The 18173-nt window shown below is 42.5% G+C and overlaps 1 protein-coding gene across 3 annotated transcripts in view; it reads left to right on the top strand.

Moving 5' to 3' along the window:
* ABCB11 (ATP binding cassette subfamily B member 11) overlaps positions 1-16647 on the top strand; it is a 74210-nt gene extending 57563 nt beyond the window's left edge. For all 3 annotated transcript variants that reach the window (XM_054970959.1, XM_054970960.1, XM_054970958.1), the window contains 9 exons: positions 2157-2261; positions 2602-2763; positions 3353-3556; positions 6801-7042; positions 7296-7452; positions 11026-11223; positions 13595-13801; positions 14765-14911; positions 15725-16647. In XM_054970959.1, coding sequence (XP_054826934.1) covers positions 2157-2261; positions 2602-2763; positions 3353-3556; positions 6801-7042; positions 7296-7452; positions 11026-11223; positions 13595-13801; positions 14765-14911; positions 15725-15925 — 1623 coding nt within the window. In that variant the 3' untranslated portion in view covers positions 15926-16647. The remainder of the gene's footprint in view (positions 1-2156; positions 2262-2601; positions 2764-3352; positions 3557-6800; positions 7043-7295; positions 7453-11025; positions 11224-13594; positions 13802-14764; positions 14912-15724) is intronic.
* Positions 16648-18173: the final 1526 nt, after the last annotated feature.

Here is an 18173-nt window from a genome sequence, read left to right as displayed (position 1 = left end):
TTACTCCCTTACATTTCTTCAAGGCTTGCAAAGAAAATTACTGTAGCTGAGGTTGTGGACTAGCTTTGACTAGCTACACACAGTAGAAAAGAGCAAGAGTCCAGTAACACCTATAAGACTAACAAAAGACTAACAAAAGTTAGTCTTATAGCGTACTGGACTCTTGCTCTTTTCTACTGCTACAGACAGACTAAAACCCATCGTAGCCACCCATCGTGATGTACATTTCCCTATGCCTAATTACAGGTTACTTTTGCAATGGGAAGTGTTCCATTATTGCTTCTAGATCCCAGAATGTCTAGAATTCCCATGCTCCTAGAGGTGCAACCTGATGTTGGATTGCTAAATCTAGGTTGGAAAATTCCAGATATGTGGGGGCAGAATCTGGGAAATATTGAGTTTGGGGGGAAGGGAACTCAGTGGGGATGTGATGCCATAGCATCTACCAGGGCTTTTTTTCTGGGAAAAGAGGTGGTGGAACTCAGAACCGCACAATGACATCACTTTGGGTCAGCTGGAACAAGGGGGGAGTTTTTTAAAGTTTAAATCACCCTCAGCGAAAATGGCCCTCTGCACCACTGGCAATCTAAACTCCCCTCTGTCCGGAGATCGGGGGCGGGGTCACCAGCCATGTGACCATTTTCTAGAGGTGCCGGAACTCCGTTGCACTGTGTTCCAGCTGAAAAAAAGCCCCACCCTCCAAAGCTGCCACTTTCCAGGAGAACTGATCTCTCTAGTTTGGAGATCAATTGTTCTGGAGATCTCCACGGCCCACTAGGAGGTTGGCAGCCCTAATATGATACCATGCACTCTTTCTCATGCCCTCTGAAATCCATAGAACAAAGACATAATGAACATCACAGACTTAAAGATCTCCCCCTTTTATCTTTTTTATTCCAGCCTGTTGAAGAGTTCTAAAAACTCAAAAGCTTGCAACCAGCATTTTGTTATTTTGGTTGGTCTTAGTAAAGGGTATTACATATTTATGTTCTTGTGTTTAACTATGAATGGATACAGCTCGCACCACTGGAATCAATAGACTCCCCTCCTCCTGCGCTGCAGGTTTGTCGTAAAGCAGCTCTGCAATCTGTATTGTGCTTTCACCCCAAGCGACAAGTTGTGCTTGTAACACTCCATTAAGTTCTTGTGTCCAAAAGCTGTAACATGTTTGTAAAAGCAATATGACATTCTCTTTCAGTCCCTGACAATCAAAAGTGACACAAAAGAGTCTCTTTTTTGGGTGGAAATTTTAATTTTATTAATAAATTTAAAAGCCCAGTAAAAAGGGCAAAGAAATAGAAGAAAAAAGAATACAAAGAGAGAAAAAGAAAAACAAAGATTGAAAACAAAGAAAAATAATACATATTTCATTTTCCATTTTTTCTACAACACCTATCATATTTTAACAAACATTATACTTTTAACATCTCCAAAATTTACCTTTTCAATACTGCCCCCTCTTCTATTTATTTTTCCCAAATTTATCTTCATAAAAATCAAAGCCACAAATCATCAGTTCATTTTTCCTCATCTCACATAGAAAGTCAATAAGGGTTTTCCAGTTAACCATAAAAGTAGACAGTTTTATCTCTGATCAGAGCTGTAAGTTTAGCCACCTCCGCTAGCTCTGTCATTTTCACAATCCAGTCCTCGATTGAAGGCAATACTCTACTTTTCCATTTTTGCTCATATAAAAGCCTGGCTGCCGTGGTCATATATAGAAATAAGATACCATGTTGATTTTCCAACTGTTTATCCATTAATCCCAACAAAAAGGCTTATAAAAGAGTCTTTTCACACAGAGGATTTTCCTGCAGTTTGGGTGCAAACCTGCAGTGGTTATTCTCCGAGCTTCCTCAAGTCCTCGTTTTCGATCTGTTCTCTTTCCATGTTTTCTTCATTATTTTTCCATCCTTCCTCTAACTGGATCAAAGGTTGTTGGAGAAATTACTGAGAAATGATGAAGAAACCATGGAAAGACAACAAATAGAAAACGGGGATGGGAGGAAGCTCAAAGACAAGGCAATGTGAGTCAGCAGCACTCGCGCTGCACTTTCACACCTCTGTGTGAAAAGATCCCCTTATTCAAAATATACTTTCCATCACCTGGTCTGAAAATTCCCTAATATGATGGCATTTTGTTTTCTTCCCCTAAGACTTTTTCTATCACTGATGCAAAAGAACAAAGAACACAGATTGACAACATCTGCGTGCTTTTTGTCCTTGTTGGAGTGGTGTCATTTTTCACACAGTTCTTGCAGGTAATGACTTGCTTAGTTCGCTTTTTAATGAGTTTGCTCCACTGCTTTTCTTTTTTCCATTTATAACATGCTTCTCTGTAGCTGTAGGCTCATGCCCTTCATGCAACTGACGTGGGCTCTATACCATGAAAGAATATGCCACAATAACAAGTGCAATCCCAAGCAAAGTTATACCCTTCTAAATCCACTGAAGTCAATGAGATGTAGTTCGGTTTAGGATTGCACAGTAAATCTGATAGTCTTTTGGGTGCCATTTGTATTTGCTGCAACAAACTAACATGTCTACACCACTCACTAATGTAGTTTACCATTTTTTTAAATGTATGACCCCACATTTCAGGGATATACATTTGCAAAGTCTGGTGAATTGCTTACAAGACGGATGAGGAAGATTGGTTTCCAAGCTATGCTAGGACAAGAAATTGGCTGGTTTGATGACCACAGGAACAGCCCTGGAGCCTTGACTACAAGACTGGCGACAGATGCATCTCAGGTTCAGGGGGTAAGATGTTTATATATAAAGATGAATTCACATGCAAGGAAGTACCAAATCAGACTACAGCTGATTTTTAAAGCATAATGTTAATACAATTATGACAAGGTGGTTGTTTGAAGAAATGTGTCACAGAATCAGATATACGAGCTGAGTGAGATAAGCTTAAAAGGAACAGAGGGAGGCATTCTTTCTGAGTCAGGAGCTGTCATTTTGGTGGCAGATTTGTAGCGGGAAGATCATTTCCTTAATATTCCTCCACCTCTTGGACAGAAAGCTAGGAAAATAGAGAAAGAGGGCTGCAAAGATGACCCAGTCATTCTCTAAGTACATTGCTAACGAGTGTGTTTTTACAGCTAGAGATACTTGAGGATGTTTAGCTATCGAAGCAGGAAAAATCAGGGCACTATAGCTTTTAAGACTCCCTTTGGAACTACAAACAGCGTAAAGAAATCTGGAAAGTTTTTCAGGGGAAATGGATGAGCCTTGGAATGGAGACTTTCCAAAGCTATGAACCTTTTTGAGCAATAGTTGTATCGTTTTAGGGTAGTGCTGCCCCAGTGCCTTAGAGATCTGTTTGTTTTCCTTATTTTTTCAGGCGACTGGAACTCAGATAGGAATGATCGTGAGCTCCCTCACCAATATCGGCGTGGCCATTATCATTGCTTTCTACTTCAGCTGGAAGCTCACTTTAGTCATCCTCTGCTTCTTGCCCTTCTTGGCCTTGTCTGGAGCCATGCAGTCGAAAATGTTGACGGGGTTTGCCTCTCAGGACAAACAAGCTATGGAAATTATCGGGCGGGTAATGTCATTTCTGAAACATCACGTAAAACGAATGAGAGGGCGTTTGGTAAAATAACCCAGGCAGGCAGCTTTTTCAGTCAAGGAGGTATCTGAGGCTTGGCAGAGCCACAAAAGTTGAAGGTGGTTTGGTTTCTTTCTCAGTTTGTCAAGCAGCAAAAACATCATGGCGATTTTCCCAGCGGTAAAGTCTCAGCTCTATGGATGGTGACTTCCTTCTTAGGAGGTTTAAGATTTCTGAGGTGATGCCATCCTACAGTATTGGTCTTCCATTTGAATCAGTTGTAGCCATTCTAATCAGTTCCATTTGAATAAATAAAAATCACTATAGGTGGTATTCAACTGGTCTGATCCAGCAGGGCTGTTCTTATGTTCTTAAGGCACCAGGCCACTGGAAACTTTCCCAGTAAGTTAAAGGGTCAATTCACTCTGGAGAACATATGACGGTTTTCTAATCTGTGGGGCTACCAAGATATGCATAATGGTGGTGAGCAAACATCCTCTAGGAACAGCCAGAGCTGGCAAGCCAGCCCAAGCTGATGCAAGGCACTCCCAACTAACGTCACCTGCTTAATCAGGACTCAGGAGGAGTATCCCTAAATGGCAGCTTGAGCTTGCAAGGAGCACCACTGTGTCTTGCATAGGTCGTATTCGTATTCCCATATTCAGCTCTCAGAACCTCTATCTTGTCTGAATTAAATTGCAGTTGGTTTGCATCCTTCTGCTGTCTCCCTAGAATTAGATGGAAAGGAAAAATAGAGGAATGTGTATACTTATGGCTAATAGCAACAAGTTGAGAACTAAAGGAAGAATAAGAACAGAACAAGCTAAGGCAAGCATAGCCGTTTGTTTGCTCAGCTCTGTGGTTGTGTGATGCTTATTTAAACAGCATGAACTTTACCCAGGCATGGAGACCATGATTGGCTTTCAGCAGCAAGGAATTAACCTTGCCTATTAGGGAAAAACACCAGACATGCCATTCATCTTCTAAAAGGAGTAATAATCAGAATAGGAAACCTAATGAATTTCGATGTATTGTCGAAGGCTTTCACGGCCGGAGAACGATGGTTGTTGTGGGTTTTCCGGGCTGTATTGCCGTGGTCTTGGCATTGTAGTTCCTGACGTTTCGCCAGCGGCTGTGGCTGGCATCTTCAGAGGTGTAGCACCAAAAGACAGAGATCTCTCAGTGTCTCAGTGTGGAACAGATGTAGGTCCTTTGTATCTACTCAGGTTGTCCAAGTCTGCAGTGTCTTTCATATTCCGAAAAATACAACAGATGCTACGATCAGCAAAAGACAGTAGAGACCCCCTCACCTCTGCAGGAGTATACCGTATACCCTGCAGCTGTGGACAAGTTTACATCGGGACCACAAAGCGTAGCATCCAGACAAGAATAAAAGAACATGAAAGACACTGCAGACTTGGACAACCTGAAAAATCAGCAGTGGCTGAACATAGCCTAACTCAAACAGGGCACAGTATCTTATTCCAGGACACCAAAATACTGGACAACACTTCCAACTACTTTGTCAGACTGCACAGGGAAGCCATTGAAATTCACAAGCATAAGCAAAACTTCAACAGGAAAGAAGAAACCCTAAGAATGAACAGAGCATGGTTTCCAGTTCTGAAAAACACCAGGCTAACAAAACATTCTATCCCCGACAATAGCCCTGCAGAGAAGATTAGCACATCAAGTACCAATCCATATGCAAAAGAACCTCCTCAGGATACAGTGAAGCCTCCCACCATTAGCATTCCACACCCTGGGAAACTCTTACAGGTTGACTCAGCTCAACCCCACCCCTCCTGAGTAGATACAAAGGACCTACATCTGTTCCACACTGTGACACTGAGAGATCTCTGTCTTTTGGTGCTACACCTCTGAAGATGCCAGCCACAGCCGCTGGCGAAACGTCAGGAACTACAATGCCAAGACCACGGCAATACAGCCCGGAAAACCCACAACAACCATCTAATGAATTTCATGGAGAACGCATCTGCTTAGATGATTTTTTTTTGCCCTGTCATCTGCTTAAATTTCTGCATACATTCTATACAAGAACCTCTTTCGGGTCCAACAGCTATTCTTCATGTTAAAAGATTCTATGGCTCGGTTCACATGTCGGACAAACTCCTAGTTTAATTAAGCTAACTATGGGTTACTGTGATCATCCAAAACCAAGCCACTCCACTCACTAGAGTTAGTTAAGATACATCAGATGATGCCCAGAAACTAGGGTTACCAAGCCCCAACTAGTTGGGAGTTGTCCCTATCACTGTTCCCCTGGCCGGTGGCGTGAAAATAGAGCTGAAAATGGGGGGAACTTACTCTCTGCTATGGGCCCTTGCAGATGACATCACCACATTATTGGTGACATTGTCACATCATTTCCTTTGTGCCTGGAAGTGACATCATTATGCCGAAGGTGAAACCACCGTTTGGGGGCAAAAACCACAGAGAGCAGTTCCAGTGTGCTGCCAGCATGATGACATCTTTTTGTTGTTGTCGGCATGATGACAACAGTGAGGGTCTGTAGCAGCGGGTAAGTCCTGTCCCCCATCCCCATGGTTGCCCACCACTGGTTGCCAGGGGCAACCAGGGCCATTTTCACACTACTAACCTGCTTCCGTGATGTTGCGAAACATTGCGCAAAAACCACGGAAGATAGCATCTTCTCGCGAGAGTTTTGCGCAACGTCATGCAAAACTCTCGCAAGATGCTATCTTCTGCATTTTTTGCATGACGTTTCACAACATCACGGAAGCAGGTTAGTAGTGTGAAAACGGCCCAGGCAACCCTGCCACAAACCACGGTTTTAAGTTGGTTTATTAACCCCGCTTCATCTGAACTATGGCTCTACATAATGCACGAATGGGGGACGTCTTGGCTTAGTCTTGGTTTGTTCCCCAGTGCTGTGCCTATAGGCTGGGATACTGACCGGAATACTAGCTGTGTAGCTGTGGGAAATTTAAGCAATTAAACAATACTGTGCCAGTCAAAACTTGTTTAATAAAGAAACCACAGTTTCATATTATGTCTGAAATGAGCCTGTATGTCTCTGCTTAACTATAGGCTTGTGGATGTTATATCAGCTGCGTGAAGGCTAGCTGAAACTGACTTCTATAGAATCTGCTCTAAGCTTTAGGCCTGACTGTATAAAACAGTTCACAGCACAGCTGGCTCACGTCTTCCAAAACGAAAGCTAACGGATTTTCTTCTCCTGATTTTCATTTTTGGCTAGATTTCTAATGAAGCCCTCACAAATATCAGAACTGTTGCGGGAATTGGGAAGGAGAAAACGTTTATTGATGCTTTTGAGAAGCAGCTGGAAATCCCATACAAAGCAGCAATCAAAAAAGCAAATGTTTATGGAATTTGTTTTGGCTTTGCTCAATGTGTGGTGTTTATAGCCAATTCTGTCTCTTACCGATTTGGAGGGTTTTTAGTGGACAAGGAAGGACTTCATTACAGTTATGTATTTAGGTAAGGTGACCAAGACATAAAAATACCTTTTCTTAAAGGGCAGGAATTAGTTTATAGGTGCTTATGGGCAAATTCATGACCGATGAGTCTTATTAATACTTATTAGCCCTGATAGCCAAATGAAGTGTCCAAGCCAATGTGGGAGGGCTGTTGCTGTTATCTGGGCTTCCTGGGGCTACTGCAGACAGAGCTGATCCAGCGGGGCTGCTCTTAAGTAAGCTGAAAGCACGTTTTTTTCCCTTTTTGATTTCAGGGTGATCTCCTGCATTGTGACCAGTGGAACCGCTTTAGGAAGAGCTTCTTCTTACACCCCAAATTATGCCAAAGCGAAAATAGCTGCAGCCCGGTTTTTCCAGCTGGTGGATCGGATTCCTCTAATCAGTGTTTACAGTGATGTCGGAGAAAAATGGGTACAGACAAAGATGCCGATTGTTACACTTGCCTAATTGTAGCCTTTGAAAGATCCCCCCGCCCCGGTTCGTACAGTGCATTCCTGTGTTTTCAAACAAACAAAATTATAGTGGACCAGAGAACATGAGCAAGTGAACTTGGATGATACCCTGAAGGCACAGAGGGAGTCTGGTAATATAAACCCAGTTGGCTTTAACAAATAATGTGTATCCAGGGCAACAGGAAGATGATTTGGTGGCAGTGACAGGCTGCCTGAAGTTTGCCTGTAGATATCATGGATGTCCTAACTTCTTGGGAAAAGGTGTTCAGCAGTTACTGTTGTCCGTTCTCAAGATCTCTCCTCTGTTTCCAGATTATCCTTTTAATTCCCTGCCCAGACTTCCCCACACACCTCATTTTCTTCCCATCATCTGTGAGTATTAACAGCAGTTCATTCAACCCCATTTCTAGGCTGCCTTTCAACCAAACTGGTCCTCCAAAAGCCCACAGAAAAATCCATCATTAGGGATCCAGTTAGGGACCAAAAAATGGCCACCTTATAGAATGGCAACCACTGCATAGTTAGACTACAGGGAGTGGCAGTGAAAAAGAAATGTTACATTTGTATCCCCCTTTCCGCCAAAGAGCTCTGGACAGCATTCCCGGGGGATCTCCCTCAATTTATCTTTACAACTGTGTGAGATAGGTTAGGCTACTAGAGAGAGAGGTTTGCTCAAGGTCACTCATGCTTTGATTCCAGCCACTATACCACACTGCCTCTCAACCCGACTCTTGGTACAAAGGCTGTTGCATTCCTTTCAATTAATCTTAATTGGTGTGGTCTAAAACTCCTCTAGGAAAAGGGGGGGCACCTGTGCTGTCAGCATCCTTATGAAGCTTGCACTTATAATAATACTAGGCCTATATTGGTGTAGCTCTGTCTTTGCTACAGGGAAAGGAGGACAACCAGCCATTCAGGGCCAATCAGACAAGAGGGAAAGTTTTTATCTGAATGCAAACAGGGAAAAGCAAAGCTGTCAGCTGAACAGCATTATGATAAAATATTCTTAGGTCTGTAGTGAAAGTATCCGTCTAACATCCCATTGGATTGGATTTATAGAGTTTCCAACCCCAGCTTGGAAAAGCCTGGAGCTCTGGGGGTGGTGCCTGGGGAGGCTGGAGTTTGGGAAAGGATAGGGAGCCATCAGGGATGTGGTGTCACTCTAGGGCTTCTGTTTCTCCTAGACTCTATGGTATACCATAGAGGCCACCCTTCAAAGCTGCCATTTCCTCCAAGGAAACTGATCTCTGTAGCCTGGGAGAATTCCAGGCCCCACCTTGAGGTTGATAACCCTACTTGGGGTAATAACAGTTGTCACACAGTTGCTCAGTTTTATAAGTAGTGGATTCTTTATGTTTTTAATATTAATTAATTATCTGTTTATCATGGCTCAGTGATTTGATCTCATAGATGAAAACTGGCACACATAGATTCCATGTTGCAGCATGTTCCCCTAGTAATCCAATAAGTCTCAATGGTTTTTTTTTAAAATGATAAGCTTATTGTTTAACAACTACCATCTCAGCAGTTAGTGGTAATTTTGCCCTTCCAAACCTGTTACAAGCTGGAAGCTGAAGCAAGACATTTTTCATGTGCTCCTCTGGAGGTACGGCACAGCAAGGCAAGGCAAAAAGGGGTTATTTCATGAAACTCGATTCTTCTGTGTAATAAGGCACATAGGAGGAAGTTAGAAAATGCTTACAGTAATCCTGCAGCACTTCCTTTTTTTCCATATTGAATGCTGAGTGCTTAATGAGAAGGGCAAGATTGAGTCACTAAATATGGGCGCTGAGAGTTCATCTCAGTCCAATGAGGCTTAAGTGAAGACTGTGAGGGAATTTTCGCAACACATGTCAAACAGGAAACCTCAGCACCATCGAATGTACTAATTTAGAGCCTGGAGTTCCACGAAAGATCAAAGTATGTTTGGTCATGCAGTACGAGGAAGCATTTTCTTCACAGATCTGCTTCCGTTACTTGGTTCTCTCCCTCCTGTGGTTTAACGGGTTCCCATCTTCAGAATTATATCAACCACACCCATGAAAGAAATGGGGGGGTGGGGGGGGGCTCTCCTTCCTTTTGCTTGAAATTTCCCTATTCTAATATGCAGAATAGCCAACCCTTACTTGACATGAAATGTGTTTTGAACAGTGATGTTTGGAACGGCACGTTTCAATCGATTCATCACAGGCAATGACTCTGGAAAGTTTGAGACCAGATTCGTGGGTTGGCACGACGATAAGCAAAAAATTCCAGAAAATTCCGTAAGAATTCAGTTTGGTCCATTGAGGCCTTAGTAAGGAACCTCCACGTCCAGACAGTAAACGCCTAAATACCAGAGCCAGGAGGCAACATGACAGGCAGGTCTTGGTCCCAATGCCCTGTTTGGAGGCCTTCCAGTAGAAAACCTCATAGGAGGCTTGAGCAGTTACAGCTATGGAAGTCATCCAGACCTATGCAGGTTTGTCAGGTGACAAATCTGAAGCAAAAGAAACTTAAAAATGGTTGTTTGCACCCAGTTTGCACTGGGTTTGTGTTAGGATATGCATGTGTCATTCACTTCTGCCATGAAGGGGTTAATCTGTTTTCTGTCTTAGCTAGGCATAATTAATTAGCATGAGGCCAGTTAAGTGTCGAGTAACTGTTCCCGCCAGGGCAAAGGGGAGTTGCATGCCTAATGAACTAATCTAGGATCGATTATTGGCTGACCAAGTTTATTGGGGGCTATTAACATTCTTTCCTTTGTCCAGGACGCCATTGCCCACTAGTCAGTTGCACAGTTACCTCCAGCATGTAAGGAAGTAGAAGCTAGTTAGCTCTTCTTTATTTTATCACCAATGTAACCTTTATTATTTTATCCTCTATGTAGTAAACATTATTTTAGAAGCTGAACACGTCTCTGTTATTCTTTGTATGCTGTGCAAACCATCCTCTGCTAAATATTATCATAAACAAAAATTATTAATCATTAACCCATCCGTTTGCACCCAGTATGAGCCAATAGTGGGTTTGCACCCAGTATGAGCCAATAGTGTGTTTTTCAGTGTGCTGTAGCTAAGTCATTCCTCCTAATGGTATTACTACCAGACGTTGAGAGTGATTACGGTGATCAATGTTGATATATCACCTGAATCTGGATTTCCATTGTACCAATGGGGCTTGAATGTGTTTTTAAAATGATAGTTGGTCTGCATTATTACTGTAGAAGGAAATATTGAATACTTCTAAATTTGTTGAAGATGTGAATGACAGCCTTTCTTTCTGCCACTGAGCAGCAGGAGAGATTATTTAATCAACTGCGTTATAGTGAAGCCCTGTCCCTTCAGAATTCTCAGTAAGGGAGCGTCATTGAGATTTTGCAGTGTGCAAAATGTATTTCAGTTTCTTCAGTTTAAATCTACACAGCTAACTGATCTAAAGCGTTAATTGGCTGTCAGTTCTAGGAACAATAACAGCATAGTAATTTCCTTCATAAGATTCATTTATATAACTGATTAGAACCAGCATGTCATCTCTGCCTTTGTATAAACAGGAAAATTTCTGTGGAAACATTGATTTCATCAACTGTAAGTTCACATATCCTTCCCGTCCTGACACCCAAGTGCTAAAGGGCCTCTCTGTGTCTGTGAAATCGGGACAGACTCTTGCCTTTGTTGGAAGCAGCGGATGTGGCAAGAGTACCAGCGTCCAACTTCTCGAACGCTTTTATGATCCTGAGGAAGGAAAAGTGGTAAGTAGATTTGCCTGCTTTGATAGTAAAATACTGACAGCAGTGTAGTTGCAAAGTCAATCTGCAAGAATCAGAAAGAATGACTAAGGAACAGGGCTTTTTTTCTGGGAAAAGAGGTGGTGGAACTCAGTGGGTTGCCCTCGGAGAAAATGGTCACATGGCTGGTGGCCCCGCCCCCTGACCTCCAGACAGAGGGGAGTTTAGATTGCCCTCCGCGCTGCATGGCGCGGAGGGCAATCTAACCTCCCCTCTGTCTGGAGGTCAGGGGGCGGGGCCACCAGCCATGTGACCATTTTGAAGAGGTTCCGGAACTCCGTTCCACCGTGTTCCTGCTGAAAAAAAGCCCTGCTAAGGAACATATGCCACATCTTTGTACAGCCAAGAAGAATAAGACACGGCTTAAATCAGTGGTGCTGAAAGATGATTTTCCTGTTTGATAGCCTAGAAGAGCAACGCCATGTCTCTGTGAGGAATTACACATAAGCACACTGATTCAGCAATGACAATCCACAGGGAAAATCAGGCTTGACTGGTTTTGCAGCATACGAAAGGAAGCCCACATGGGATAAAAAAAAAGAAGAAGCCTTGGGTTGATACAGAAAATCTTGACCATTTTGATCTGGATTCATGCCTAGGTTTGGGGCAAAAATAGCCTTGGTCATTTTTACTGATGATGTTCACTGGGAGAGTGAGAGGCAGAGCACATCACTGCTGATTCTTCTGGATCCTTTGGTAGCTTTTAACCCTGGTATCCTTTTGGAGAGGCTGACTGGGTTAGGAGTAGGGGGCACCGTGTTATGGAAAGTCCATTCTTACTTGACTGGCTGATTCCAGATACTGGTGCCGGGGGACTGCTACTGACCTCAGGGCATCCCATGCTGTTTAACATCTACATGAAAGATCATCAGGGGATTTGGAGTAGTGCCACCAATATGCGAATGACACCCGGCTCTATTTTTCCATAACAGCCAAGTTGGGTGCGTGGGTCTGTGGAAGCCATGATAAATGCCTGGAGAAAGTAATGAGATGGGTGAGGGCAATAAATTGAAGCTCCACTCAGTCAAGATGGTTGGTCAATGACAAGCTGTGTGTATTGAGGAGTCCTGGATGGGGTTACACTCTCCCCACCCAAGGAGCAGTTCATAGCTTAGGGGTGCTGCTGGCTCCTAGCCTACATTTGCTTAGATCTCCTCCATGGCACATAGCACCTTTTGACATCTTTGGCTGATACAGCTATGGTCCCTCCTCAAGAAGTGTGTCATAGCTAAGGTAAACCTCCACATCCAGGTTAGATTACTGTACTGCGGTCTACATGGGACTGCCCTTGAAAACCATTAGGAAGCTTCAGCTGGTCCAAAATGTGGCAGCCAGGCTACTGCCAGGGGCAGGATACAGGGAATGTATCACTCCTGTGCTGAGAGATCGGCACTGGCCACTAATCTATTTCCAAGCACAATTCAAAGTGTTGGTTGTTGGCCCTAAAAGGATTGGGGACAGAGCATGTGAAGGACAGAGCATGTGCCTCCTCCCTCTAGCTAAGATTTTCCTCTCATGACTTGCGTACTGTGCCACCACCTTCAAAGGTGTGGTGAATGGGAACCAGAGGCAGGACTTTTTCAGCAGCTCCACCTTATCTGTGAAAAGTCCTTCCTCTTGAGGATCCCCTGGAGCCTCTCCAGCTCTCTTTTAAGCACCACACCAAGATGTGTCTTTGAGGCTTTTAATCAAGAGGTTGACCTTCTACTATTTTTTTTTAGTTTGCTTTTAATATCTTCAAATATGTTTTAAGCTGCTCAGTGTTTTATGTTGTTTTTAATGCTCTGGCAGGGTTTCTAATGTTCTTTTTATTGTTGACAGCTTTGGGGGAATTTTATGTTTTTATTATGTTTTACTTGTAAGCTGCTTCTATCAAGTTCTCCGGAGAGGCAGCAGAGAAATTTTCTAAATACATAAATACAAATGCTCTGTGCTGGATTAGGTCCATATATATATTTCCTAACAGACGGTCAGTTGGAGATGTCACTTCTGAGTGCTGATCACCTTGTTGAGGGGTTGGAGCGGTTGAATAAGGCCCCTGTTTCCCACTGAAGAAGTGACCAACACTATCAAAGCTGGCCATCTTTCCCCCACATACAGCCCACTGCTGAACAGAAGAATTTTGGGATTGGTGACAGGGTTGCCAGGTTAATATGCCACCATATTAATGGGGCTAATATTAAGCAACAGGCCTTAAGAAATTTGTTTACATTTATTCAACATTAAGTTATACTAAGTGCAAGTTAAGATAAACTCAAGATCTTCAGCTGTGATTCCCCCCCCCACCCTGTAGTCTAGAAATAAATATTATGTGTTTTGTGTTTTTTATGTGCAGCTGATAGATGGACATGACAGCAAGAAAACCAATGTCCCGTTTCTCCGATCCAAAATTGGAATCGTATCTCAGGAACCTGTGCTGTTTGATTGCAGTATTGCTGAAAATATTAAATATGGTGATAACGCCAGAGAGCTGTCGATGGATAAAGTGATCTTAGCTGCCAAGAAGGCCCAGCTTCATGATTTTGTTATGTCGCTTCCTGATGTAAGTATTTTTTTCTTGTCCATAGTCATTATTGGTGTTGTAAAAAAGAGATATTAAGGCTAGGAAAGTGTTCTACCAAATCTGTCCTAGTTCTACTGTATATGTTAATGTGTGTATAACCAGAGGAACACATTTATCAACTGAGTTTGTCAGAGATGGTTTGGAAAAGAAAATACAAGGCGGAGAGCTAGATCCCCAAATTCTACCCTCCATAATTTTGACATGTCTCATTTTTGCAAATATCGGTCCCTCCATTCTTTTCTTTTACCTCTGAGATGACAATTAGAGGACAAGGAGGAACTCTTTCAGATTGGCATGTGGGGCTATTTACTCTGCAAACAGTGCCGTGGCCCAGATGTTTATGGTACACTGTCATCTGTATTGTGCAGGTTGTACTGTGAGAGGCCTGGTAGCCAAATGGTTCTATCTTTTTAAGAACGTAGGGCTGGACAACTAATTCTATATCTGTGACCCAGGTCTGAATGGTCAAAGTTAAGTGAATTAGTGTAGTCATATATTTAAAAAGCATGCAACAAAACAAAGGTTTCATTTTAAGCAGTAGAAATATACTTATGTTGAATTTACAGTTAGAGACGAAGGCCGTTTCCCCACATCTTAAAAACAGCGCCCCACTCACTAAACATTGGCGGCTTTTCCATGCAATTTCTGATGTCACCATTTCCAAAATAGATGCAAGCAGTGGGGAAACGGCCCAACTTGTGTCTTCCACCCTAATAAGCGTAAATATACCCTTTATTAAATAAGCAATTAAATTATATCCACAAGAATGTGGAGCAAGTGACAATTTTCCTAATCCTGAATAGCTTGTATCACCAATAAAATAGGAATAAGAACTCTAAGGATGCATGTTCTATTTTCCCCACACATTATTGTCTTCCAGTTCTGTGCATATTTCAGCGATTAACATAGTCACTTAAAATTCAGCCAGTGTTTGCCTTCCAGAAATATGAAACGAATGTTGGTGCTCAGGGATCCCTTCTCTCTCGGGGGCAAAAACAGCGTATTGCTATAGCACGAGCCATCATCCGAGATCCCAAGATCTTACTGCTGGATGAAGCCACCTCTGCATTGGATACAGAAAGTGAACAGGTACAAAGTTAATAATGTTGACTGAAAATCTTAGACCAACTTGCATAATAATGTTTATTACGGCTGTCTTAGGGTGGTTCACACATAAAATGGGGAAGAGGAGACTGATATAAGTCACTTTGAGTCCCCATTGGGGAGTAGGCAGGGTAAAAATGAAGTAGAATAAAATAAACATGATGGGAATTATCAAGTGGTGATATGCATCAGTCAACCAGCGATCACAAATGAAACACTGCAGGTAGAATTTTCATGACAACTCAGATCCCTTTAGTAAAACAGGAGCCCAGTGGTACCTTTAGGCTAGCAACCTTTTTTTTTCTGAGTTGGAACTCACAAAGTGGCTGTGCAGAACTTTAAGTGGGCACATCAGCCTGACGGATGCTTCATGAATCTGATGCATAAGCTTCAACTCACAAATGATTATGCTGGAATAACTGTGCAATCCTGTGCAGAGTTACTCCAGTCTAAGTCCATTGATTCCAAAGAGTTTAGGATAGAAGATTGTATTGTAAATGTTGTTATGAAACCTAATAAATTAATCTTTAAATGTGCAACTGGACTCCAGTTTCAGTTCGCTGCAGACTGACGTCTCTGCAGACACTACGGTGATGAGTACTGTGCTATTCTGAAGCACCTCCTGCTCCACTGAGGTGGAGGAAAGCCAGGTTTGGGGAGTAGATGCTTTGGGAAAGAAGGCAGTGGGCACTAGAAGACACATCACTTGTGTCCAGTACAGCACTCACAAAAATTACCAAGGGATATTCTGCAGTATCTTGCAGGCCTTCACTCTATAACTTTGTCCTTTGCTTTCAGACGGTGCAAGCTGCCTTGGATAAAGCTAGAGAAGGCCGAACCTGCATTGTCATAGCCCACCGTTTGTCTACAATTCAACATTCGGATATCATAGCTGTCATGTCACAGGGACAGATTGTTGAAAAGGGCACTCATGAAGAACTGATGACCCGGGAAGGGGCATACTACAAATTGGTCACCTCTGGTGCAACCCTTAGCTGAGCTACTGCAGCGACTCCACAATGGGATCCAGACACTTGTTTTTAAGGGCTATGCCGGTACGAAAAGTCAACCACCTCTGTGTTACACAAAGAAGGCTGTCCTGTGTTGTAAGTACGGTAACATACCTAGACAAGCAAAGACTCTTTCTGGACCAGTGATGATGATGACTGACATATTCAGGATATAGCTCAGCCTCAGTGTATGATGCATCCACACAGCAATGGTTCTCTGTGTTCCTGTTACTAATACCGCAAATGCAGAGGCACTCACATTGGCAACAGTGTCCGTGCCTCCGTACAGGGATTTTTGTGTGCACTTTCCTCTCTCAGCCAAGTTTTCCCCTGCATTTCACCCCCACCATGCTACTAGAGGGCATATTGAAGGCTTTTTAAAAAAAAATCAGTACTTGCTAATAAACTACAGCATAACGTTATGAAGAAAGCAACATCTGCTTGGAAACTGTGACGCACCTAGAACTTTTGTTATTGTTGTTCAGCAAAGTGCTGATTCCATCCATATGTTTCCTTGTGTGGATTACTGGGCCTTCGAATTATGGAACACCAGTGACTCTAAGAATTATAGAGCCACAACTGTGAGTCTCCACAGTGAAGCTGGGCTGCATAAATTGGCTACATCCCCCAGAACTGCTGACTTTATCATTGACTCTAACACAGAAGAGCACTGTAAGCTTGTCGTGGGTGTGCATAAAGAAAGTGAAATCACTGCTTGTTTGGGGAAGTTTTGAAATACAGTAATTATATTCTCCCATCACCTGGCAATACAGAGGAATATCTCCATGTCTTACTCATTATTGCCAGTATATACGGTATAACCACAATGCTTTCCTTGGTTGACAGGAATGCTGAATCTGGACAGAAAAGTCTTAAAGTTCAAATGCTACATAGGTTGTCATTGACAGTAAGGTTACTTGGGGTGCTGGATTAGAAATGGTTTTTAAAAACAGACAAGGCAAATGTATAAAAACTCTTTGGAACAAGGAATGCATCCAACCACAATATTTATAGAGTGTCTCAATACAGTGGGCAACCTGATCTAGACACTGCAGTAATTGCATGATCACATATGTATGTGCCATCAAGTCACACTTGACTTATAGCAAACCCAGCAAGGAGCTTTCAAGGCAAGTGAGAAGCAGAGCCAGTTTGCCAGTGCCTTCCTCTGCAGAGTCTTCCTCGGTGGTCTCCCATCCAAGTACTGATCCTCCTTAGCTTCTGAGATCTGATGAGGTCATGCTATACCATGCCTCCTTCCCTTCCAATAGCATGAATAGGAACCTAAAGTACTAAACAACTGAGAGCTGGTATGATGTTGTGGTTATACCATTCAACTAGGAAATCCTCACCTGCCACGGAACTCATTAGAAGCAAAAAAGCTGTGAAGGTGTGGTACAGTTCTAGCCTAAATAAATCCAAATGCACTTCTCATTCAGCTTATTCCATTTCCATATTTAATAATAACAGATATTTCTTATACAAAATAGAAAAGAGTCCAGTAGCACCTTTAAGACTAACCAACTTTACTGTAGCATAAGCTTTCAAGAATCACAGTTCTCTTTGTTAGATGCATCTGACAAAGAGAACTGTGGTTCTCAGAAGTTTATGCTACAGTAAAGTTGGTTAGTCTTAAAGGTGCTACTGGACTCTTTTCCATTTTGCTACTACAGACTAACATGGCTAACTCCTCTGGATCTATTTCTTATACATATCAATCCCCTCAAAAGCAGCAAGCTGCTTAAATTTATAGCAAAGAAATCCTAAATATTTAAAGTGCAAATGCTTATTTATGTGGTATGGAATGTAAACAAATGTAGATTTAATTTACATTTAACAAATGGAGGGGAGAGAGAGAGAGAGAGAGAGAGAGAGAGAGAGAGAGAGAGAGAGAGAGAGAGAGTTTCCTTACTGGAAACTAAGAAATATGACAAAGTGGAGCAACCAGAGTTTCTATCATTTTTGACTCACCGCTTGGTTAAGTATCCATTTTTATGCAAATACATGTTTTCATTAAGATAGATCAAGATGGGTAGCCATGTTAGTCTGTCTGTAGCAGTGGAAAAGAGCAAGAGTCCAGTAGCACCTATAAGATTAACAAAATTAGTGGCAGGGTGTGAGCTTTCATGAGCCACAGATCACTTCTTCAGATACAGCTAGAATGTGAGTCCATCTGTCCTTGTATCTTGGAGAGTGGAGTGATTACAGAAGCCGAATGATAACAGCCGGTGAATGAC

This window comes from Eublepharis macularius, chromosome 2 (genome assembly GCF_028583425.1).
Source record: "Eublepharis macularius isolate TG4126 chromosome 2, MPM_Emac_v1.0, whole genome shotgun sequence".
Classification (NCBI taxonomy): Eukaryota; Metazoa; Chordata; class Lepidosauria; order Squamata; family Eublepharidae; genus Eublepharis; species Eublepharis macularius.
Note: the sequence above shows the minus strand (reverse complement) of the source record. Positions and strands in the feature narration are given on the sequence as shown.